Source organism: Eschrichtius robustus, chromosome 8 (genome assembly GCF_028021215.1).
Source record: "Eschrichtius robustus isolate mEscRob2 chromosome 8, mEscRob2.pri, whole genome shotgun sequence".
Classification (NCBI taxonomy): domain Eukaryota; kingdom Metazoa; phylum Chordata; class Mammalia; order Artiodactyla; family Eschrichtiidae; genus Eschrichtius; species Eschrichtius robustus.
The window spans coordinates 115,625,172-115,652,466 of record NC_090831.1 but is presented as its reverse complement, the minus strand read 5'-3'; the positions used below and the strand labels follow the sequence as shown (position 1 = coordinate 115,652,466).

Below are 27,295 nucleotides of genomic sequence, written 5' to 3'. Positions count from 1 at the left end.
CATCTAGCAGAAAGAAATCACATCCAGAACCTTGAAGGCAAGGAGTTTGGGAACGTTTCCATACATCTCGCCCCTGTAATACATAAGGATATGGGAATGAATGCTGGCTGCCAAAAACCAGAGTTAGAGCACACAGCAGTTTACTCTTCATACCCTCTTGTCATCACAGAGAAGGACGGCAAATGAGAAACACTTGCCTCTTTTGTAAAAGAAAAATAGGTAATTTTTAAGTTTGACAACTCTTGTAAATACTTTTCAGCAAGATAATCATTCCATCTGTGTAGTTTACGGATTTTTATGTCGTTTACTTCCCATTACATAGTAGTTTCTGCCATTTAAATGTCTTACTCTTAAGCAAATTAACCTTACTGATAACATCCTGTAGCATACAGACTGTAGTACATTATAATACTCAGAAGTAAAGGTGACTATTAACCAGCAAGCTGGACTTGCTAGATACAAGCAGAGAGCAATTTATTCCTCCTTCCATTACTGCTTGTGGACTTCTTCCTCTCCGGCATGAAATCGTGGGTGGCTCACACAGCTTTCCTAGGAAATAACGGGACAGTTGGCTTTTTTTTTTTTTTCCTTTGGTTTTAAAAAAGTCCAGTCTGTTTAACATTAAAACTCCAAACGTCATTGCATAAGACCTCTCCCCATTGTCAGCTGAGGCTGCCACAGGCTGAAAAATGGGCAGTTAGGGCAGTAGGACACGGCCCACCTACCTACTGCTCTTCAAATGCAACCTCTTCCTGGAACAAGCTAGACTTGTATAGACAGAAAGCAACTTTGTTTTCTCATGAGTGCCCCTACACACTTGCTGTAATGATTTGTGCTTATGGTTGGATGAAATTTACAGCTTTACTCGTTGAAATTTACAGTTTTACTCTTTTAGGTGACAAACAGGTTAAAGAGTTATCATGATCATTTTAAGAATAGTCTCTTTTTTCTAGGTATGAATAAGTCTCATCCAGGATCAGATCAAAACTTCAAATATCAGTTAATTTAACATTTCTCTCCTCCTCCAGTCTGGAAACGTGAAGGAGAATGGGGGTCAGGATCAGTGTCATTTCTGTTTCTCACTACCTCCTGCCCCCTTGCTGGCTGCTGTTCTGGGCCTGTGGGCCGGTTACAGCAAGGGAAAGAAGAAAGAGGTACGGTCTTACTTTGTTGGTAGAGATAAGCTGGTGTCCGTGTCCTCTGGGAGCAGCAGATTCCAGTGTTGCTTCTTTTTTTATAGGTTCTCAATAGTTTCTCCTTCTCTGGGGATCCCTCAGCTGTAGTTCCCTTGTAGGCCATGCCTTCTCTAGTTACTTAGAATTCCTGCCCCGGCCCCTTAGTTTCCAGGAGCCTCCCCTCCACGGAGGTCATTCCATCCGTCCAGGTGTTCCCTTTGGCTGGGTTCCTTCTTAAAACGACCAAATCTGGCTCCCTTTCTTGAGAACCACGTCAGGCCCACAGGAACTTGGGAACTTTGGGAGTGTAAACCATTCCCATTGCAGCCTTCTCTCCTCTTCTGTCTTCTCCAGGAGCTAGCCACCTACTCCTCGTTTGTCTTTAGACTTTTCGGAGTGAGTCAGACACCAGTTTCTGAGTCCCTCAAACTCCACAGGATGTGTCACGCTCTCCCAGTGGTCCTCTAGAAGTGCCCCCCTCATTTGGCATGAGGTGAACAGGAAGCACCTCCACCCTCTCCTGCTTGGGGAGCAGAAGGGAAATGTCCAGCACACTGACAGCTGCTTCCAAAGGAATCTTCCCACATTCTCTCACAGAGCCTGGAGGTGGGTGCCGAGCTCTTCCTTGCCAGCACTGAGCCAGTGCTTCCCAGTGTCTACTTCACAATCTCTTAGCATGTGGTGCACAGGTGATCTAGCTCCTTTTCCCTTTAGACTGTGGATGGACTTGGCACCTACTGTTTTGTTCTCAGCCTTTGGGGTTTCTGGTGAAACTGACACAGAAAGATTCCCACTTTAGTAAGTGAAGTTACCACTGTCAGACCCTCCTTATGGAACTCCTGCTCTTTCAACAGGACACCTGATGCACTCACCCCAGGCAGCATGGGACAGTCTGACTTGTGAACTGGACTGTGGGAATGTACAGTTAATATAGAACTTTTTGACATTTACATATTCATTATTAAGTATAATCTTATATTAATTATATTAAATTTTAATATTATGTGTTTATATAGAGATATAACGATTTTTATAGAACCTATATACAAGACTTTTGTTTTTTACATTATGGGAGATTAGATGTGCAGAGAAATCTCTCTCCATGTAAAACACAAAGTCCTGGGTGAAATTTTAACAAACATAAAAATATTCTTTTTTAAGTTTGACTGAGCTGACAGTAAAGGAAGCCAGAACAACCAGAGGTCAGAAAGAAGGAGGTAAGTGAGCAATAAAAGCAGCATTTGCCCTGAAGATATCTGCTCATTCCTGGTGGCCTACAGTCTAGATTTTAATTTGCCTTAGGCAGCCCAAAGGAAAGGAAGCCTCTGAGTAGCATGGTAAGAGGTCAGATCATAAACTCTTGCAAAATAATGGAGCCCCCAACAATTGACCTTATTGCTGGGAATTTAAAAAATATCCCCGACCTCACCAAGAGGAGACTTATCTGTCTCAACCTCAGCTCAGGGTTGGGTGGCAGGGTAGGGAACCTTCCACAAGAATCCTTAACCACCAGCAGTAACCACTCAAATACATTTGTGGCTGAAAGTCCTCCTATCTCTGTGTCCTTGAAATCCTTAAGATGAGCATTTAGTTTGAAGTGGTCCTGGGTTGGTAATGTTCCTAGAAGCCTGGAAGAAGCAAACTCAAATACTCTTTTAGAAGAACACACTTTAAAACCAGGCCTCAAAGAATGCCCAAAGCCAAAGTGCAGGGATACATAATAAAAAATCACCACACACATGCAGAAATAAGCCAGTATAAGCAAGTTAGTAGAAAACAATAAACTGTAGGATTGGACCTACAGTTTGGTTCAAGGTCTGACTCTGGTGCCTGGGACCTTGTGGGTCTGTTGCTCCCAACCCACTAAACACATGCTAGGGCCCTAACCTTGGCCTCTCCCCTTCGTATACATCACCAGCTAAGAAAGCTGCTAAACCCAAGAAAAAACAGGCTCACACCTGAAAATAATGAGGTACTTGAGGAGTATAATCACAACAAAGAGACAGTTAATGGAACATACTGTAATAGACAAACCAGAATGGAACAACACAGATCAAGAACTTAAAATAAGCATAATAAAGATCCTCACAAAGAGGCTAATAATAAGGAACAAGCAGTTACACAGAACCAAATGGAAATATATATGAAACATGTAATAGCTGAACAAACCCAACAGACTGGATAAAAACAATGGCTAGCTAGCTGAAAAGTGAATAATAATCTAGATCAGCTCAAGGAATTTTCCTAGAAGGTACTGGAAAGAGATGGAAAATATGAAAAAACATTTAAGAGATAATAATAATGTCAATATCTGTACAATATGAATCCCAGTAAGAGAGAAAATGGATTTAGGGAAGAGATATTTAAAGAAATCATAAGTAAGAACTTTAAAAAAATGAAAGATAAAAAGGACTCCATTTCAAAGGTCTCATGGAGCACCGAACGGAATAAATATGGAAAAACCAAAACTTCGACACATTACAGTGAAATTTAAGAACATTAAAGACAAAAAACTCTAAAACCTTCTGGAGAGAAGAAGCAGATAGTTCACAAAAGAATAAGAATTAGATTGACATTAGTCTTCCTAAAAGACACTGGAGACAAAAAAACCAATGAAGTTATATATTCTAAGTGATGAAGGAAAATAACTTAGAATATTATACCCAGCTAAACTGTTACTTAAATGTAAGGATGGAAAGATGATACATTCAGACATACAAGGCCTTAGAAAGTTTACAGCACAAAGGGTCTCTTTGAAAACTCTCCTGCTAAGTGAAATAAGTCAGACAGAGAAAGACATATACTGTATAATATCACTTATATGTGGAATCTAAAAAATACAACAAACTAGTGAATATAATAAAAAAGAAGCAGACTCACAGATATAGAGAACAAACTAGTGGTTACAAATGGGGAGGGGGAATGGGGAAGAGGTAACATTAGGGGTAGGGGATTAAGAGGTACAAACTATTAGGTATAAAATAAGCTACAAGGATATATTGTACAACATGGGGAATATAGTCAATATTTTATAATAGTAATAAATGGGGTATAACCTTTAAAAATTATGAATCACTATACTGTACACTGTAACTTATATAATATTGTACATCAATAAGAAAAATAATAAAAAATATAAAATATAAAAAAAGAAAACTCTCCTGGAAGAAGTACTTTTATATATTTAATATACTAATATAAGTAAATTATACTTAATACACTACATGCTTAATAAGCATATGAAAAGATGCCCAACACCATTAGTCATTAGGGAAATGCAAATCAAAAGGATGAGATATCACTTTATACCAACCAGGATAGCTATAACCAAAAAAACAAAAAAAGGAAGATAACAAGTGCTGGTGAAGATGTAGAGAAATTTAAACTCTTATACATTGTTGGTGGAAATGTAAAATGATCCAGCTACTGTGGGAAACAGCTTGGTGGTTCCTCAAAAAATTAAACATAGAGTTACCATATGACCCAGGAATTCCACTCCTAGGTATACACCCAAAAGAACTGAAGACATATATCCTACAAAAACTTGTACACAAATGTTCATAGCAGCATTATTCATAATAATCGAAAGTGGAAACAGGCCAAGTGTCCATACTAATGAATGGATAAATAAAAATGTAATATATTCATACAATGGAATATTATTCAGGATATAGATAGCTGGGATATTAAATTTAATATTAGGGCAAAAACACATCATAAAGAAAAATGAGCGACATTATATATTGGTAAAAAGAACAATAGATCAAAAAGATATAACTAAAAATAGAACTACCATACGACCCAGCAATCCCACTACTGGGCATATACCCTGAGAAAACCATAATTCAAAAAGAGTCATGTACCACAATGTTCATTGCAGCTCTTACAATAGCCAGGACATGGAAGCCACCTAAGTGTCCATCGACAGATGAATGGATAAAGAAGATGTGGCACATATATACAATGGAATATTACTCAGCCATAAAAAGAAACGAAATTGAGTTATTTGTAGTGAGATGGATGGACCTAGAGTCTGTCATACAGAGTCAAGTAATTCAGAAAGAGGAAAACAAATACTGTATACTAACACATATATATGGAATCTAAAAAAAAAAAAAAAAAGTGATTCTGAAGAACCTAGGGGCAGGACAGGAATAAAGATGCAGATGTAGAAAATGCACTTGAGGACACGGGGAGGGGGAAGGGTAAGCTGGGACAAAGTGAGGGAGTGGCGTGGACATATATACACTACCAAATGTAAAATAGATAGCTAGTGGGAAGCAGAAGCAGCCGCATAGCACAGGGAGATCAGCTCGGTGCTTTGTGACCACCTAGAGGGGTGGGATAGGGAGGGTGGGAGGGAGACGCAAGGGGGAGGGAATATGGGGATATATGTGTATGTATAGCTGATTCACTTTGTTATAAAACAGAAACTAACACACCACTGTAAAGCAATTATACTCCAATAAAGATGTTAAAATATATATATATAACCAAAACTAACATAACATTGTAAATCAACTATATTTCAATTAAAAAAAAGAAGAAAAGATATAACCATAATGAACTCAATAAAACTCATGGTTCCTTGAAAAGCTAATAAGAACAAACCTCTGCCAAGACTGAATAAGAAAAAGGGAGAAGATGCACATAAACAAAACAGAGAATGAGAACAGGAAAACAAATACAGATACAACAGAGGTTATTATAAGAATAAAAAATATTATGAATACATTTCTAAGAAATTTTCTGCAAGTGGGTTGATTGTACATAGGTGTTATAGGAAAAGCACTTGACATAATTCAACTCATACTTATGATCAAGATTTCCAGAAAATTAGGAATAGAATTTACTTAACTTCATAAAAACTATAAACCAGAAATATAGAATAAATGCTATAGTTAATGGAGAAAATTTAGATATTTTCCCATTAAAATAAGAAACAAAGATGGGAACTCCCTGGTGGTCCAGTGGTTAGGACTTGATGCTTTCACTGCTGTGGGCCCAGGTTCAATCCCTGGTCGGGGAACTAAGATCTCACAAGCCACGCAGTGTGGCCAAAAAAAAAAAAAGAAAGAAGGAAACAAAGATGGCATTTTCCCAACTACTGTCTACATAGTAATTACTAAAGAGTCTAATGCTCTAAAATAAGACATAAAAAGTGAAAAAAACTGGGAGAGGAGATTAAACTGCCATTATTTGTAGAGTGTATGATTAACTCAGTTGAAAAGTTAATAAAATAATCAGACAAGTTATTAGAATAAGAGAGTACAGCAAAGTTGCTGGATACAAACGCAACTTGTGAAAATCAATAGCATTCCCTGATCCCAGCAAAAGTCACTAGAAAACATAATAGAGATTAACATACCATACTTAAAATCTACAACTATAAAGTACCTAGAAATCAATACACAAACAATACCTTTACAGAGAAAATTTAAAAGCTTTACTAGAAGGCATGAAAGAGGATTTAAATAAATGAAGAGATATACCATGAATGAGGTAATTTAACATTAAAGATTCCATTCTTTGTAAACTACAAATTAAATTCAATCCTAATATTTCAGCTAGATTTTTTGTATGGAACTTGAAGATTTTATTCTAAAATTTATATAGAAGAGTAACAATTCACGATTAGTTGAGTGAACATGGAGGAACAAAGAGGGAGACTCTGCCTACTAAATATTAAGGGAGACTATAAGTCTATACTGGTATGGAAATAAAAAGAACAATGGAATGGAATTGAGCTCAGAATAGACCATTGCATATATGAGTATTTGACATATGATAAAAATGGCACCAAAAATTAATGGGAGAAATACTGACTTACTAAATGGTGCTGGGAAGAAACTGGCCCACTAAATGAAGAAAAATAAAGCTGGACCCCTACATTATACAAGGTATAATGGACAACAGATGGATTCTAAATGAAAAACCGAATATTCAAAAAGAATGTAGGAGGATATCTTTGTGATCTAGGGGAAGGGAAATATTTAATAACAAACCCCTCAAAACATAAATTAGACAAAAATTGACTATTAAAAAAGGTTTTCTGGTCAATAAAGGATGGCATAGGCAAAGTTAAAAAGACAGGTAATAGACTAAAATATCTGACATGTCTGAAACTGTTAAGAGATTATTATCACAACAAAAAGATGAAAATGCAATAGAATGAGAACAGATGAACAGGCAATTCGCAGACTACCTGTAGCTTTTCTCATGGTAATAAGGCATTGGAGACACCCTAGATATCCACCTCTAGGAGGACGGATATGCAGAAAGTGGTGGATGCATCATATGAAATACTATGCAACACGTAGGATGTACAGAGAGCAACGTGGACCAATATAAGTGAGAAAAGTAGAAAACAGCACAATTTATAGCACAGGACCATTTATATAAATTAAAACTGCATACACACAAAATAACACTACAAGTTTTAGAAGGACGCATGCATAACAAGGGGCACATATCAAAAGAGTAAGGGTGGGTACCTTTGGGACAGAGGGAGTGGGGACTAAGGAAGGAAGGAGAAACCTAATTTATAATAAAATGAGGGAATGAGATCTTGTATTAAGTGATGAAAACCATGTGCTATGGATTGAGGCACATGATTAATGCATTGCTTTGCATTTGAGGTATAATAAAGCAGAAATAAACTATATACAACACATACTAACATACAGTTTGGAAATGCAGCAGCCAATTGGCTATGAAGGGAGAGGCAGTAGTTGTCAGAGGGCTGCTACCTGTGAAACCTGACACTTCGAATGCCAGGGCAGAGACAGATGGCTGGCTCTTGGTGACACTGAACCAGCCTATAAAGCTTTACCTAAACTAGGTTTACCTCTAGAAGGCTCACTTATATGAATCGAAAGATTCCCTTAACTGTTTTGTTTGATAGACTTCATTTTTAGAGCAGTCTCCCTTTACTTTTTATGCCAGGGGTTTGACACCTGTGATGAAAGAATTTTAACTGATATTTATCCACTCCTGTACTTTTAAATATATATATATGTATTTTAAGATTTTTTAAAACACTGGTTTCACTTCTATATTTGGGGAAATTAGGAGAGCAAGAGGAAGCACGAATTTAAGAAGAAAAAGGCAGAAAAGAGACAGGATAATAGTAGCCACCATTCATTAGCTCTTCTTATGTGCTAGGCACTATGCTAGGTGCTTGCCATATCTTGTCTCTAATTCAACAACAAACCCCACCACTGGGAATTACCCCTGCAGAAATGAGGAAACAGGCTGAAAGGAGATCCGCATCTTGTCTAAAGTGCCACGGCTTCATAATGGGGACCTGAGAACCCAAGTCTGTTTAATGTCAGCCTATTCTGCATGCTGTGCCACCCTACTAGAAAAAAGATAGTGGGAAATAGTGAAAGGTCAGACACAGGGACACAGAAGAGGTAACTATACACAGAGACAGAGAAAACAAGCCATGTCAAGGCACATATTGATGAGGAAGAGCAATCATCTAGATGATACCTGCATCAGAGGGGGCTGTCACTGTCCTTGGAAAAGCTCATGATCCCACCTGCAAGCTAACGCAACCCTTCGTGCACCTCGAATCAGTTCTTTTACTTCCAATTTTCAAAACTCTGTTTTAGAAAAGATTTATTTTCTCAAGTATTCCTCAAAGCTTTACATAGATATGAAGCAATGCCACAGATTCCAGACACCAACTTTCAAATCTGGAATGTTAGTCATTATTATGCATTACAAAACAAACTTTTGACTGTTGGTTTGATATGCATACACAGACTGCAAATACCTAAAGGATATCACAATTTGACCTGTGACAGTTATCTAACTGCCCATTAATAAAGAATGGATACAATAAATTATGGTACTATAACTATGGAATACTATGAGCTGTCAAAAAGTATAAGACAGACCTCTATGTACTGTGTGGAATAATTTCCAAGATAATTGAGAAAAAAATGCTAGGTCTGGTAGAGCAGATATGTACGCTAAATTTATGTTAAAAGGTCAGATGCATATGTATACTTTTAACTGGAGAAATTGGTAGCAGTGGTTGGTCTGAGGGAGGAAAATGGGGCCATGGTTAGGAAAGACGCTTTGCGTTCACTGTATAATCATGTATTTGGTACTTTCTTTTTAACTAAGTGCAAGAATAATCTTTTCCAGAAAAATATTTACTTTAAATCAAGCAGTTCAGGTGTGTCTTCCCTCTAAGCCAGATCCAATTTTGGGATCTAGCAGGGTCTGAGTGGAAGAAATAAATTCTTTTCTTTTCCCTTCTCCCAGTGATGAGACAGCAAGAGGCTCCTTCCCATTTCTTTCCCCTTTTCCTCAACTAAGTCCACCTACTGTTTCTTAAAAAAACCCCAAAACCAAAAATCTTGCTCATGTTATCCATGTTCATTGAAAATACATTTAAGTAAAAGGACAAAGAAAAAAGCATTCATTTCACCAATCTTTATATTTTGGCGTGTACGTCCCCCCATATATTTTTTTCTGTGCCTATATATGTGCATTAACACTTATAACTGCTCTTTTAATACATGGACATCTTGATCATTTCTTATGTTAAAACAATTTTGTTTAGTAGTATTATTTTTATTTACTTAACCAATCCCCTCTAGCACATTAGATTGGTTCCAACTTTTACTGTTATGAGCAACACAGATTAACACACTCCTACAGAAACCTTTGTACAAGGCCATTTTCCCCTTAGAATAAATTTGTAAAAGCAAAGTAGCTCCATCACCAATTTGTTAACTTCTGCCTTCGAGCTCCATCTACAGTTGTCGATTTTCTTAACTAGCCACACTCTTTTCTGTGCCAAAGCTAAGGTCTGAGACGGTTTCTTGACTACATGGACAAGTGTAAAACGTACTTCCTGCTTCGGAGTTTTCTATACTCCTTTGAACCAGCCCCCCTTCTGGACACCTGTCCCTCATTCAACTCTAGAGAACTGGTTGCATTTCTCTACCTGCTTACTTCTCGGCTCTCTAAACTGACTTGGTTATTCTGAAATCCTTAACTCCTTGGGCCATGTTTTTTCTTCTTAAAAACTTTAAGAATATATATATACTATATAATAAATAATAAAACAGAACTAGTATGAATGATAATAAAAGCTAACATTTACCTAGTACTTACTATGTGTCATTATGCTAAGTGCTTCACATGCCTTATATAATTTAATGTTAATTGAAGTTACATGAAAAAAAGTATTCCATGGTCAAATAAGCTTGAGGAAATTATGGGTTTAAAAAATCTGGTTTAATAATGGCACCTTTAATATGTTAACACACATTTACAAGATGGTGACAACACAGTTAAGTGTAGTCTTATTATTTAACTACAGATTTCTTGTTACTCTCAAGAACACACTTACAAAACTCTCCTTAAATGTTACTAGTTTTTCATAAAAGCACTTGCAGCCTACCCTCCTCCCTGCATGAGGACCATGCCTTTTAAATTCTTCATCCTGATGACAATGCACTGAAAATACACTTAAGTACCACCACTCTTATATTTGGGGGCTTATGTTCTTTTCTGTATCTTCTATGCACATATACACTTACAAATGACGAAACCGTTCAATTTCTCTGACAGTTTGCTTTCTATCTTTTCATCCTTTTCCCACACTCTACCTGGATTTCTAAGGTTGAATTCTTTTTTACTTTTCTCTTAACAATATTTTTCCTAAAGAAGTCCTCCACAAGACTAAAAGATGCTCACCTATGCAACTAATTCCTGTATCTACAACTGCAAGCCTTGACCCTGGAGGCACACACACACACACACACCCTATAACCTGAAGGAAGAACCTGGTAAGCCTGCATTCCAGACTCCTCCAGTCTGGCTTCTCCTACTCACCCCAATGTCTACCTCATAGCAGCCTGGCCTCCTTCCTGTTTCTTTCTGACTCCGCTCAGCATGCTCCCTTTTCCTCCTTCCCAGCCAAATCCCACTCATTCTTGGAGGCCCAGTTCAAATGCCATCAACTTGACAATTCTCCCCAGATCTTTCCAATCCAATCTCTCCCCTGCTCTGAACTCAAATGTCAGATGGCCACGGACCACACCTTTGTGATAAATTTTGAACTGTTGTCTTTTAACTTCTCATGTGATTGCAAACTGTTTGTAAATATATGGAGGGTGGGGACTACGCCCTAACCTCTGTATCCCACAGCGCCTAGCACAGTGTGAAACAGGCACGAGATACTCAACCACCACCGAAAGAATGAGATATTAAAATCCAAGGTAGTCCAATGATACAACAGACACGAGAATAATATGTACATTCCTCTTTATTTAATACAACAAACACATAACACATACAAAAAGAAAAAACACTCATGTAAAAGGCCCTGTCACAAAGGATAGACAGGAAAACATCTACACTTAATCAAATAAGGCTCCTGCTTTAAAACAGGGGTTTGCTTAGCTACACCTGGAATATGAGCAAGGCTGTTACGAAAAAAAAAGAAAAAAAATCCCTGCACTGAAGGAGTATATCAATGGGGTCAATTTACTAAATTCACAGATCCACATTTAGGAATGTTCAAGTCCTCTCACATGTCCAAAATTCAACAGGATTTTATGAAATGTGATTTTTTTTTTTTTTTTTTTTTTGGTTAAAAAAATTTACCTGTCCTTCTTTCTTCTTAGAAAATAGTGACAAGAGCTCTTTAAAAACTACAGACCAGCAAACCACCCAAAGTTTGGAAAGCTTTACCATTAAAGTTCAAAAAGTGTGTAGAACTGAGAATTCAAAGGCAAGATGGCAGTGGGAAGAAGAATTTAACTTAGTCATTTCCTGGTCAATCACTAGGAAATAAAATGGAAACAGCTAGGCTCAGTGCAGGGTTCAGTAGCAGCAGTTTGTCCATATTCCTGCTCTCATTAGAGCCGGAAATTAAACAAGCACCAGTTCATCTCAAAAGAGCCTTATACAAACACACACACATACATACCCACACCCATCCACATGTCGTCACCACCCCCTTTTATTTAAATTTATTATTATTTTTTTTACTAAAATAATACAAAAAAGGGAGACAGGTATATTTACAAAAATCCATGGCTGGTACAGTACATAATTTTTAAGACACACTAAATGCTACAATCTTTCAGGTCCTGAGATTATTACAAATATCAACTCAAAGCTGTGTTCAGGTCCAGTTTTAAAGGAGGAAAAAAAAATCCCAAAATATTAAGTCACACACTTATTTAAAATACAGTATATCCCTTCAAGTTAGCAAAAACACACCTCCCTATAAACAAATGCAGTACAGTAACCAGGGCCTTTCACCCGAAGGAGCAACAATTACGTAGGCTCCTTCCTTCAAGACTCGTAAAACATGTTGGCATCTATATCAAGTGTGGAGGCGGCTAAAGTGAGAACATGATGTGTAACTGGAGGGAAGCTCCTCTACAGAGTGAACGTTCACTGTATAAATAAGTCCTGTTTTTCCTTCTGTTACCAAACAAAAGTCTTTCCTTTATGAAAATTCATACCGCAAGGGTTGGAAATATGTGCTTAACCCAGACTAAAGATCAGAATCCTTATTTCCAATCATTTATAGCAAATAGGCCTGCAGTCCCACAATAATTTTTACAACTGCAAATAAATTTTCTTGCTTGTAATAAAAGAGAAAACACTCATCACTTGGTTACCGTGGTAGACTTTGATCAACATGTTATTTGGGGCACAAAATTTTCACCAGCCAGAGATTTCCTTTCCTTTTCTTTTAAGCTTTACAATGTTCAGCGAGCAACAAACAAGGGCAAGCTCCAGATTTACATACTCTTCTTAAGAACAATTAGATATTTTTGATACATTCTATAATATAGTTTTTCAATGACAGCCAACAAAAGAACAGTACAAAGCTTGAATCCTTTCTCTGGAGGCTGGCCAGGAAATTACGTATAGGTTGGAAACCTACCTCTACTGGTGAAAGGGCCCCTTGCTTATCTGAAGGTCTCAGAAGGTATATGTAATTAATTATGTAAGCATAGCCAGGATTTTAAAAGTTGGCCAAACTTGGTCAACTTTCTGACTACCTATATAAAATAGTAATACATTTATCAACTGAGAATAACTTCTCTTTTAATGCCTCTGGCCAAAATTGGGGTAATTCTTGGTAATTTCACAGGTACAGGAAAGAAAACCCAATATGTGGGCACAGGGCACACTACCCCTGCAAACAGAAGAGAGAAGCAAAAAAAGGAGGGAAGTTTATGGCCGCAAGGACAGAAAATATAATATAGCTGAGATGTGACAAATAAAGGGCAGGTGGTCACACAGAAAAACATGCCACTTGGCTGGTCTTGGTTACTGCTGACTCCTAAATGTGCTTAGTGGGTAGATGGAGCTGTTAACTTCAAAAACAGAAGTATCTCCAAGTTATCTTAGGTAATAATCATCTTGTTTGTATTTCAACTAGGTTTCCATTAGTGCTTTATTACAAAATATTTTAAAACTAGATTAAAATAGAATTATATTATTATTGGCAAATGGGAGCAAATAATGTATAGAGAGTTTTCTGAGGAACATAAAATTGGTACTAAGGATTCACATGGCCTATCTGACTCAGACCTTTGCAAAGTAGGTTTATTCCAGGGGAAGTAATGAAAATAAGCAAGGCAGAGTATTATGTGAAATAAGAGCCCTAACAAAGGTCTGTGTCTCTTCTGAATAATCTTGAAAAGTATTGAGGAAGCCATGCAATGTAGCTACTACTACATTATATAGTAGAGAAATCTATTTTTAACACAGAGAAGAGAACAATAATTCAGGTCACCAGTGATGACTCTAAGTTCTAGACATATAGACCCCTTTGATTTTACTACTGAGATTTTTAGAAGTATTCTTGACCTGTTTGGGTAACAGTTCGGAAAAGTGTCCAAAATTTAAGTACTAACCCGATCTAAAATGTACATATGTAAGAAAGGCTGGAAAAAAGAAGTATTACAGTATGAGGAAATTAAATAAAGATCACAAATAGTTACTTTCAAGCAAATGGTACTTTGGGAGTATCTGAGAAAAATGTAATTTAATACTAAGTTATTCAAAGGCAGTCTGATTAAAATCTTACCAGTCCCTGTCTGAGTCTGTGCTGGGATGTAAACAGTCTCCTAGAAATGCCTACAGTCTTTACTTTTGAATTCAGTGGGAACACAGCATAGATGGCCAACGTGAGTGAGAAAAGGACGTGAAAGACAGTTTAACCTTTCCTCCCCTGACTCTTAGCAACTTATATTCTAGTGTAGCAATTGGTTGATGGAATGGTTAACTGAAGAGCTCAGACTAGAGGAAAGAAGAATGAAGACTAAAGAAAATGAAGAAATAGTAAGAATTTGACATTAATATTCAAAGCTACTTTTTAATTATAGTCTGACCATCTGTTTAGCTCCACAAACCTGAACACTGTGCCACAGAATCTAAAACTTTCTCAGAATTGAACACTGGGATGGTTTTATCTTAACAACCCAAAGACATGCCATGATTCTAACTACAGTTTGCACCAGTATCTGTACTTAGTTTTTTAATATAAAGTTCACATTTTAGGATAGATGAACACACAAAATATCTCTATTTTTATGTTTCCATTAATTTTCCCTAGAGGAACAAACACACATTCAACAAAACCCTTATGCCTTATTTCTTTGGGTAGAAGTCTTAATTAACATCTGTTATTTAAAGAATGGAAAAAAGAGAAAAAGTGTGGAAAATTTGTGTGTTTATCTGCATAGTTGATATTTAGAGGCTACTAACTAAGGCTTTATCTGGAAAAAGCAACAAAAAAACCAAAAAGTGACTTTTAAGGAAAAACATCCTATGCTAGAGATTAAATGGGCCTCAGCCAGTTCTGGGAATTAACCCAGAGGCTTTGTCTGCTTGGGCCTGGCGCTTTCTGCTGACTCACTTACACTGGATAATTTGTTCCTCATCCCCCTACATTCTCTTTCCTGACCCTGAATATGTGCTACAATTTAAATCTACATACACCCCCTAACAAATGTTGCTAAGCATTTGGCTCAGAGAGGTGGCATCCATTTTTTCCTGTTGTTGTTTCCAATGATAAAAGGAAAATTCTATGTATTACTGCTTAATATACCCAGTGGAGGGTAGGATAAGATGACCTTCCTTTCCTCTTTGGAGTTGAGCAAAACATGTTTCCCTCTACCCCCGCCCTCCCCACCCCCTCCCCAGCTATAGGAAAAGAATCCTGCCTCCCCCCTCTCCCATTTTCCTACCACCTGAGCAGTTGATGGCTCCAACTCTTTCACGGTTGAAGAAGCATAAATTACAAAGGTAGACTGGCTAAAAGTACACCCAGCTGACTGTATGTAGTGCTTGCCCCTTCAGTGCAAAGCTGGATAAACCTATAGTTACAGCAAGAGTACACAATCTCAATTTACAAGAAGGAGGAGACTCCCATTCATTCTTAGAAAGTTAAAAGTTTAGCTATCCCTCACTAAACAAGTAATATAAGGAAATCAGACTGAGAATATGGCAAAGTGAGGCAGATAAAATGTTTGGGATCATTAATCAACTCCAATAACCAATCGTCCAAGCTTTAGCTAGCTTCAGCTCCACAACCTTGGCAAAAATCACATGTGTAATAATACCATAAATGGCTAAAAAAAAATCTACTTATAATTGAGAAACTTAGTGTTATTTACCCCCTCCCCACTTATTAACCTGAAACTAAGCATTTTATCCAACCACAAATATAATATGTTTAAATAACAAATATGTATCTAAATTAGAATTCCAGTGATTTTTTTTTAAACTTAAAAATCATACGGTACTTTTTTATACCCATCATAGGGAAACATTTTTTAGCCTCTGCAGGAAAATGATAATACTTTTTTAATTATATAGGACATTTTAGAAAAACTCAAAATATTTTTGAAAAAGTCTCTGATATCCCTGGGAGGTAGGTGAATATTATTATACCCAATTTTCTAATGGGTAATCTGAGGCACAAAGGTTAAATGATATTCCCCCTAAACACAGTAATTCAAGAGTAACATGCCTGAACTGAGGCCACCTGATAACAGTCTTGCTATCAGGTAACACTACCAGGAGCCTCTGCTTTCTCCTTTTTGGCCACCAGTCTCCTCAGTTAAAATGTAGTTAAAAGGGGGCATTTATTAGATATATCTGTACTGGGCTTTGAGGATTGGTTCAATTTAGTCTCCCTTAACATGTCACATCTGTTTTCAACAAGAAACAGATGAATATTAGCTATCGAATATTATGTTATTTTGCTCAAGGGAGAAACATAAATAACCATTAAATCGTATTAAGCCAAATGTAATTATTTGGCAAATAAGAAAACTGAAGCTCTCTCAAGAATGCTATGGGTTATATGAGTGTTTTTCCTCAGAATCTGAAGTCTTTTCTACTTCTAAGTTTATTAACCTTTTGACAGATATGCAGCTATATGAATTCTTCAAAAATTATTTCCCAGAAGAAAACATGATGCATTTTTAATATTGACAAAGTTGCTAACTTCCTTCAAAACTCAGAAACAATACCATGGTTCTAACTCTAGCTCTCCCATGTCTTTAGTCTTGCCTGCCGTTGTGTACCTTATCAACTTGACCCAGAAAGACTCTAAGATTCTTGTTATTCCAATGCTTTCTCTAGTATTATGCACGCCAAGTTTGAAGGGCACAGAGTAGTGGATTACATCCAGGAATAGTCAATGAGTCCACTAAATTTATTTTACTTGTAATAACTGACTTATTTTATTTATATCTGTATCTATATCTATATATCTATATATATATCTATCTATATATATATAGTTATAGTTGTTGTTGCTGTTGACTTCTACAAACAGATATTCAAAGGGGGAAAATAGTATCTTGTGAAAAGACAATTTCCCAATCTACCCATTTGAATTGACTAAAAGCAATGGAATAAACAAGGCAGTTTTGCAAGCATTAATAGGGGAGTGCTCAGAAAGGATGCAGTGGTACAGCAGCTACTAGTTTTGTATATATATTACATATGTATACATATATATACAGATATATATATGTATGCATGTATGTATGTATCTTACACATATATCCATATTCATATAAGGAAAAGGAAGAATATTATAGCATGACATGATCTTGGCAAGTTTTGAGATTCTTCCTCCTGAATCCCCTGACGTATTAGCCTGTACTTTAGGATATCTGAGAACAGTTTCAAAAGAAGGGAAAAAAGAAAGAAAAAAAAGGCACTTAACAAAGACAAAGGCCTGAACTGAGTATGTTTTAGAGGAGTAATATAAGCCATTTTACCAGAGCTAAGAAACGATCTACAGAGTTAAACCTTTCCCCTTAAATTTTATAAAATAAAATTAACATGTTTGTAATCAGTCATTTACCTACTACTGCATTTTTCTTCCACATCACTATTACAAAAACAAAAGCCCCCTAAAAGCAAAAACAAAAACAAACAAACAAAAAAACAATCATACATGCACAAGAGAAAGTAAAAGTGCCCTTTTGAGAACATTAAGGTCAGCAGAAACTACAGTGCTGAAGCACGGGGCAAGTTCTCAAGTTTGGCCTTACAGATTACAGATTTCTCTCACTCTTCTAATTTAAAACAAGGCAAAACAAACATCAACGAACAAAAAAAGCAAACAAAAATTCAAAACCTAAATGATGATAAAAAGAATACAGGGACCAGTGTGCTTTTATGGTACACCCCTAAAATAAAGTATCCTAATTCTATACATGGGCCAAATTATATGACAAAACCTCCTAGAAGTAAAGAACTGTAAATTAGATTAAAGTTGACCATTACAGGCAAAGTTCATTTTACAAATGTAGCAGCAAATCTGATAGATAACTGGAGTTCTACGAGATGATCCCAAGGGACACAGCGTTCTCATAAGCAATGGCAGTTTGAATAACAGTAGAATTCCATTTCAGAAAATGTCTTGAACCAAGTAGAGGTGGAAAGGGGTGTGGTAGAGGGCAACGAGAGGAGAAAGATTAGAGGTGTCTGCCCTTTCCAAACCTGGGTAGTAAACAATTTAGTTAGATCTGCTTTGGGAAAAAAAAAATCCTGGGTTAAAAATCTTTTCAGATAAGTTGTTTTCAAACAGGTGTCAAACCCACAGCATTCAAACGTGTGTGTGCCCAGTTCTTCCTCCTACCTGGGTGATATGATAAACCCTATTCAGCTTCTCTGATATTAAAAAATGTAATTTGGGCTAACAGCATCCATCAAAGGGGTGGTAGGCATGAAAGAATGTACTAACACAATCCTCTGATTGCCTCAATCTCAAGATTTTGTGACTTCAGATTAACCTCACTTCTTTCCCCAAAACTTAATTTCTTCAGGCTGCTTTAAAATCATGATTTCTTTTACCCTCTGATCTCAGAAGCATATGAGAAAGAATTATAATCGACTTATAATTAAATTATTGCTTACATCTATTGTGGAGGCTCTGAAGGAGCTTGACACTTTGCTCTCAGTCTCCAACTGAGGCTCAGCTCTGCTATCTCTGGAGACAGCTCTGCTGACCATTCGTTATTGCTCGTGAATACTGAGGATTAACTTGTATGTACAGTAACAGCTTATACATCAGTGAAGGCAATTTAAAATACGAGACAGTTGAAAACAGCTTACTTTTCCTGAATCAAGAATCCCGCTGAATGGGACATCATTGTGTGCTGATTACTTTTACACTGGGATGTTGCTAATGCTCTTCAGAAATACACATTGCTCTATATCCTTTCCAAATTACTCACCATTTTAAAAAATAACGTAATTTGACTTTCAAGTGCAAAAATAGAATATGAGTCACAAGCCTCTGTGCTAAAAAATAACCGATTTGTATGTATGATTTTAGTAAGACAAACTGTAAAAATAGGTGACTGTACAGTATGGACACCATTTTCAATGTTATGGCCTAGAAAAGAAAGAGGTATTTACATGTAGTAACTCTTTGATCATACTTTTTAAGAAATATAAGGATGTTGGTTTCACTTGTACAACATAAAAGGGTAGTCTTGATTGGAGTGGATTAAGGTAGTGAAAATGTGGTGCAGTGACGCAGAATCAAGACCGAAGAGAAAAGAACAGAATCTCCACGTATGAGAACTCCTCAGAGCCAAGGGCCTTCAGTTATTTTTACCGGTTAGTTATAAACGATACTGGGGGAAGAACTGATAATCCTGTTCTTCTCTAATGAAGACAGAGTCATCAGGGATCTTCACATGGCGTGATTCAGAGTTGATGGATTAAAGAAATTAAAGTTGTTACTCCTCAACTGAAAGTCCTAATGAACTTATATATAGATAAATATATGTGTACAGATATACACATACAGATGAATACATGCACAACTATCCTCAGGAAGAGAGATTAATGTGCATTCTGACTTCTCTCCTGGTATGGGAAGTAAAACAAAGGCAGCTTCCCAAAGGAAAATTCCTAGAGATTAGCAAAGACTTCTTTTTTCTAAATTAAATAAAAGCAAGAGGTATGCTACACTGGAACAACTCAAGAACTGGGTAAGCGTCCCTAGTTAAAAAACCAAACAAACTTTAATCAAACATACTCAATTCAAGTCAAACCTATCGGCACCATCCCAATATCCTTCCAAAATATCCACCAGGGTTGATACAACATTCTTATTTGCTTTACCGGTAAACTAAATTCTTAGAGGCAAGTAATTATATCAATGATTCCTTTGAAATAATCCTTTCCTCTTACTGTAACAAGTTCTTAGAACTAAAGTTTTCAGTTATTAACTTTTTTTTTTTTTTTTGCTATAACCAAGCCAATGTGACTCTGAAGTCAAAATACAGGCTTACAGATCTAAGAGATCTGTGCTCATTTATTCACAGTCCTAAAGCTATTTGGAACTTCTGCTCATGAAAGGAAAAAAAGGGCCTGGTTAATACCCTTATCTGAGCAAACGTAACAGGATGATTTGTAATGAAAACATATGCAAGGAATCTTGCTACTACCAATCTGATGCTGGTTTTTTTAGGTTAGTCTGTCATTGTTAATGGATCAAGCTTACACTATTCTTGAGTACAGTTTGAAAACATTCAGAAGCCTAAATAGGAAGAAAAAAGAGAGACTAGAACAATGATGAGGTGAATAAAAACCCAAACAAAATGCATCCAAACATAACCATAAATTTCTCCCTTAACGTCCTTTGTTGACTATGCTATTTGCATGAGGAAGCTATAATAACGGAGTCTTATTATCTGCAGGTTTACTCACCTATCGATACTCTGAGTAAATATTAGTAAAGCTTTAAAATCCCAAATGCTCCAAATCAATTTCACTACACTGGATATAGGGAGTAAAAATACACTATGATTGTTATAAAAATAATCCCCTGTACACATAATGATCCTAATTTAATTCTTCCCTTTAAAATACCATCTTCAAAATTCCAAAAAAAATACATATATGCCATCTGAATGACCAATGAAGAAGCACTGTAATGCACACTTATACCTGTTTATATCAATAGTTAATAATCACCTGAAATACCACTAGCTAAAAGAACAGAAGGAGACGTTGTGAACCTGAGGTGATGTTGGGGGAAATTTACAGTTCATACTGGCAGGCCTGCAAAGGCTAAGTGGACCAAAGCCACAGCCCTATATCAAAGATCCCCATTTCTCAAGAGGAAAATGTGAACACAGTCACGTTTTAACATCAAGAATGGAAATAAGAATCAACCAGTCAATACCAGATGCACAAATCACCTGAAGAAGAGAGTTAAGTACCTGCTTCTGAACGGAAGATGTAATTGACCCTTTTACAAAAAGGGAACATCTAAGTTTTGTCTGTTCAGAGCAACGGGCTCAATTTTTTGACTTAAAAATGTAATATATATCACTGTGCTAAAATGACTTTCCTGAAGCATCTTTAGTCCACTGATTTACATAGGAGTTGCTACACACTGGAGAAGATTCAAGTTTGTTCAGGATTTTTGAGGGTACATGATTTATATTCAGCTACTGTCTGTATCAGACATAGGGTCATTAACTTTTTTTGTGGCAAATTTGCTGCACGGTCCACCCAGACGTGATCATTACTCCTGACAAACTGGCCTAATTTCAGATATATTGTCTTTTATTATGCAATTATGTCTACAAGCGTTCAGATCCAACCCCCAGGATGGATGGAGTTTACCCAAATCCTCAATTTCCTTCTTCCTCCCCCGGGAAAAATCCAATTTGTATTTCTGTGGGTTTGACAACTGAGTCTCTTTCAAGTCAGTTAATATGGTAACTTTGTCTTTCTTTAGAAAAGACCAAAAGGTCACTAACTTTGCACGAAAGCATTTCTTCCTTCTGCACCTGGCTTTACTCAAGTAATGTTTTCTTTTTCCTCCTCACCACAGTGCTTGGGACGAGAGAATGTAAACATCGACAGAACAGCAGCCCTATGACCACATGAGTACTTTTCCATCAGGTAGATTCCATCAGCCAGCCGAGTGTGTCATCTCCTTTGCTTGCTGGGAAGTCACTGAGATTTCCGTGGTAATTTAGTGTCCCCTTTACTTTGGCCTCCATCTGAGAAAAGAGATGTTTAATTGGTATGGGTCGGCACGTAATAAAAAATAAAAACAAAGCAACAAGAACAATTAACTTTTAATTTTCACGTGGATGATGAGATTGCTAAAAAGATAACCTTTCGTACCTTACATGTTATAGCATCATAGAGGTTGAGAACATAAAGGAGATAAAAACTCAACAAGAATGATCCTCTTACCTCAAATGACTATGGTTTAATTGGTTTTCAGTGTCCTAAAAATACTATTTCAACAAGTATTTATTATCTACCTCACTGTAAATTGTGTCAAATGCTGTGAGGATTATAAAGAAACATAAAAGACATAATCCGCCTCCTTCAAGGGACCTACCACATTTTTTGATTCCTTTAGAAGACAAGGTCAATTTCATTTTCTTGCAAGCGAGATTAAATTTCCTGCCATGACACAGCATTTAATAACTCTCAATTATTTATGTAAATGATTGGACCACACTGGTAGTGAAAACTCCAGCTGAGTCTTTGTTTTAGTCCTAACCTGGCAAAAGTTGTAAAAGGCAGGAAAGCTTGCTACTGGGAACAATGGTTTCTAGTTTTACATATGGCTATGTAACTTTTACTGGGAAAATGTTGATCACTCTACTTAAACTGGACACGAATAGGGCCCAGTGACCTCGAGAGACAATAGAATATAGAGAAAATCTCTAATAGATCATTCATTGCCTTAGCAAGGAAAATTAAGCCCCCACCAGGCCTGAGAGAAAAAGAGGGAGGCACAAAGGGCAGAAATTCACAGGTGTAAAGGAACAAATTATTGCATTCAATAACAATCTTAAGGCTGGAGGAGACCACAAAAGTCACAATGCTAAGTCCACTCGTGTGAAACCTAAATTACTCGGCTGAAACATAAGCAAAACAAAAAAACTGCCTCCACTGAAGAAAAGATGTATCAATGAAACAAGACAGTTATTTCAAAAACTGTATAAACAGAATATTATTAAAATGAACTTGGTGACAACATCTAAGGAATTGACTTTTCTATTTTATAATGAGGTATTATACCCTTGCATTTGTAGACAGAAATGATTTGACTTGAGGCATAATTAAATTCATAAAATGGCAGAGTGGGATTTTGCTCAAAGAAGCTTTGGTTAATTACCAAAATAAAATACTCATATTAACTGGACTGTGCAATTCTTTAGACCAGGGTTTGGCAACTATGGCCCGTGGGCCAAATATGGTCTGCCATCTCTTTTTATGAATAAAGTTTTATTGGAACCCAGCCACACTCATGCTACATATCGTCTATGACTGCTTTCCTACTGCAATGGCAGAGTGGAGTAGTTGTGATAGACTATGTGGCCTGCAAAGCCTAAATTATTTACTATTTGCAGCTTCATAGGAAAAGTTTACTGACCCCAGTCTTTAGACTAGATAAGGTCAGAAAATTAACATTAACTGAGCTCTTACTATGTACCAGGTACCATGCTAGAAGCTTTAAATAAATATTTTTGTTAAATTCTCATAAGAAGCCTATTAAAAACACCTTGTTGTCCCCAGTTTACAAGCAAGGGGAAGTGCAGGTCAAACAAGTTAGACTTGCTCAAAGCGGCAGTCCTAGAATTCAAAAATCCCAGCCTGATTCTCAAATTTAGTGTCTCATACTTTAAAATGTTTTTACAATGAAAAATTATAAACTTTTTAATTTCAATTACTTGGAAAATGCCGACAGTCTTATTTCCTTTCTCCCTCTGGAACAGTGGTGCTGGCCAGAAAACAAGATAATGTACGTACACCTGGAATATTGGGGTCATGTTGAACCACAAGAATCCCGGGTGTCTAATTCCTTGCAGGTTTCTACCGGTCTGCCCTCAAACATACAGCTCTAAGCCGGACTCATCCTACCAAGCAGTGGTCAATACCCAGGGCGGAACTACCTTAAAGGGTTACAGGGCAATTTTCCATAAGCATTTAAACCTAATCAAGAAGCCCAGGAAGATCAGGACTGTTGACACTTGTAACTACTTTGTGGTCCCCCATTTGCACGACTGTGGTTTTGTATTCATTCTCTCAAGGGGAGAGTCTGGGGCAGCTTACCACTTAGGTGTTTTAGAGGATTAATTACAACCTATTGCCTCAAGATTGCTCTAAAGCTCCCATTTCCACATTGTGGTCAACTGTAAACTTGTTCAACAATAATTTTAAATGCAGTGGCCAAAAAGAATAGTGAGGCCCCAGTCAACTTCCAAAGTTAAGAGAGCAGCCGAGCGGCCCAAAGATCCTGAAAATGGCCTTCAGAACAGTATCAGCGTTCTATGGGGGTCAACTGCTGGTGAGAGCAAGAATCTGGAGGCCAGTGTTGTGTCCAGTGTCCACTATCCAATTTCAGATTTCAGAGCGATCTAGTTGGGCTGCAAATATATAACGTGTACAGTTTAAAATCACGTTAATTTAATCACGGCTAAGAGGCAGAGAAGTTTAATAGTTAAGAATACAGGCCATGGAGTCAGACTTCCTGGGTTTGTATCTCAGATTAAACACTTACTACCCTATCATCTTGGGCAAGTTGCTTACCTCTGATTCAGTTTCCTGATCTGTAAAATGGGGATTGTTATCTCATTCACAGGTTTGTTGTAAGGATTAAATTAGCTAATACATGTAAGTAGTCACAAGACTGTCACTTAGTAAGCTTTCAATAAAGGTCAACTATGATTAATTACCGGACATGACTTTTGTACACTGTCGTATGAATCCTATTCTTTGTCATTATTTCCATATGACAAACACCTTCAAAAAGGCTCTCTACACATGTAATAAAAGATCTCCTTTACCTATTTCCTTTCTGTAAGGTGTTTGTTGCCAATAAGGATTCAGTCACATGAAAATTAGTTTTTCCAATCTTTGTCATTCCCTCACATGGTTTTCAGAAAAGACTTAAAATATGTATTTGTAAATTTGTATAAACAATAAAGAGAGGAAGAAACAGGTGGCTTTCTTACCGTTAAATGTTTGCTGTAAATGTGTAGGCAGAGGTGAGTGGGAAAGTGTTGCTGCATGCTGAGCTCCTGGCTGTAAACCCTTTAGTAAATCTGAGAGGAAAACAGACTTGTCAGTAATCTTCTTAAAACTAAGATTTGAGCCCTCTTAGATAAAAAATGAAAATAGTTTATCTAATGCAAGCACAGACCTTGACTTCTTAAACTAGAGCGCATACATTAAAACATATTTACATGTATAAATATAAATGTGTATGCAAATAACCCAGCAAATCGGACTCCCTCTTATAAATTTCATTAAGATAGAAATGTGGAATAGATAGTTCACTTAGAAACTATAAAAAAATTTCAGAGTCCAGCAATTTGACTTATTTTATATATATAGATGAAATAAACTGCATTTCTTTTTAAAACATTCTATAATTTTCACTGACTCCAACTGGACTACTCTCAGTTAGTATAAATTTGTGAAGTTTCCTGTTCTATCAAACTAGGTAGCCAAGTAAATAAAAGAGCCCCACTTACTCTGAGTTAGGCTATGGTGGAAAGCGGCTGAGGTAGATCCCGAGGTGGTTGTCACTCCAGCTGTGTCCGTTCCAAAGCCAAGTAGCTCCAAGGGAAACTGGAAGGGCATGGTCACTGGAACAAGGCCACCCAGCATCCCAAAAGGAGTCACATTTTGATTTGTTACAGACAAAGGTGATGTCATGAGAGTCAGAGGTGAGGCATTAGCCAATAATGATGCTCCTGCTGTGGACTGCAGAAACCAGGGGTCAAAATACATAAGAAGTCAAGTCTTTAACCTGAATTGATTTATTTTACTTAATATCCTCATGGACACGAGACTATGTCTTACATCTGCTCTAACAGAAACTTTGGGAGACGGAAATGAAGACTGAAGCATAAATTACATTTCAAAGAGTGACCAATGTTGGCTCTGGAAATACTTCTACTCAGCTCTTCATCGCCAGTTTAGATTTCTTAACTGTTACCGCAATGCCTATATTAGCACCCATTCGCTCTCTTAATCAACTCATTTCTAACCTTAGATTTCCATTTTTGCTCTTAGCCCCTAGATCTGACACTGGTAATTAATTCCATATAATTTCAATTTGGTCTCTGAAAATGCTCTGTAATTTCCGACATTCGCTCTCTTAATCAACTGATTTCTAACCTTAGATTTCCATTTTTGCTCTTAGCCCCTAGATCTGACACTGGTAATTAATTCCATATAATTTCAATTTGGTCTCTGAAAATGCTCTGTAATTTTACTGTTTGTCTTACTATCTTTTCCGACACAACCCCTGCAGCTGCTATTCTAGACTGTTACCCTCTCAGATCCCCCAACTTGATACCCTGTACTTTCATCGTAACAGCCATCCTGTGTCCTCCTCATCATTAGCCTTACCTGCCTCTTCCTCAGAAGCTGAACACCTGACCTATGCCATGAATCCCACCCACGCAGAACTTTCTGCGACAAATGTCAAGCACTGCACCTTTTCCGTATTCCCTCTGCCTTCGCAAATACAGAGTCCTCTTACATGGTTTTACAACCACGCTGTTATTCCTGGCTCTCCCCCAACCCCTAGCAAAAACCTGACTTATGTAGCTTCCTTTTATTATCAAACTTGCTGAATGACAGCCTCCTTTTTCCACATTATCTAGGCTCTCCTTAACCCCTGAAAGAGGTTTCCAATTCCACTACTTTTTTGAACTTAGACTCCTAAGGCAAAAGGTAAACTAGAGAGTGTTTTGACACTCCCCGACCTGGGCTTTGATGCCATGTTTATGTTTAGAAATATGCTAGCACTGATGAGCTTTCATTGACAAATTACTTAGATATACTCTATTAAGCTAATTTAATTCTTTGAACACTTTTCTATAAAGCAATTAAATAATTTTTTCCCATTTTGACTTTTTTTATGTGTACTTATCAAAAAAGATAATCAAAATTTCTCAGTATCAGACGTTATCTACTATAGTTTCTGCAATTTTGTAGCCTACTTTATCAACTCAAAATTTCTGCGGTAAAAAACTTTACATTTCTAAATTTGGTCAAGAAAACTGAATTCTCTGAATATTTGTTAATCAATAATAAGCATTAGCTATGGTCAGTTTTACTTTGTATGTTGATTATTTCTACCAGTAAATATTATTAATTAAGGGCTAACCATTTTATTTCTTAGTTAATGTATGAGAACAAGGTAGGTGATTTTCCCATGCAAGAATGCCACATTACATCATATATTTATACACTTAATGGTCCACACCATTGCTGAACAAAAAATATGAAGAACATCCTCCAAAAGCTTTCTATTCTGGTTTTTCCACTAGTTCTCCAATAGCCTTCCCTTATCTCCTTTATTTATCTCTCAGATTTATACCTATAGTTCTGACCTCTCATCTCAGTTTCAATCCTGTTTGGCTAACGGTTTAGTGAAGAATTCCGCTTGGATATCTAACACTCGCCAACTTGGCATGTCCAGAATTGAACTCATCATCTGCTACAATCACTTCCTTCTCGTATATGTTAAACGCTAGGATCAGTAGTTTCATTCTTTCCCACCACTCTGGCTTGAAACCTTAGTTTTTAAGCAT

The 27,295-nt window shown here is 36.9% G+C and overlaps 1 protein-coding gene across 4 annotated transcripts in view; it reads right to left on the bottom strand.

Annotated features, from left to right (window-relative positions):
- Positions 1-1,905: 1,905 nt before the first annotated feature.
- The window catches only part of UBN2 (ubinuclein 2), an 84,812-nt gene continuing 59,422 nt past the window's right edge, over positions 1,906-27,295 (bottom strand). For 3 of the 4 annotated variants that reach the window (XM_068549544.1, XM_068549546.1, XM_068549545.1), the window contains 3 exons: positions 25,223-25,454; positions 24,701-24,790; positions 16,987-21,724 (listed from right to left, as the gene is read on the bottom strand). In XM_068549544.1, coding sequence (XP_068405645.1) covers positions 21,675-21,724; positions 24,701-24,790; positions 25,223-25,454 — 372 coding nt within the window. In that variant the 3' untranslated portion in view covers positions 16,987-21,674. Of the gene's footprint in view, positions 1,949-16,986; positions 21,725-24,700; positions 24,791-25,222; positions 25,455-27,295 lie in introns of those variants that run through there. The other variant, XR_011074727.1, reaches the window with a different exon arrangement.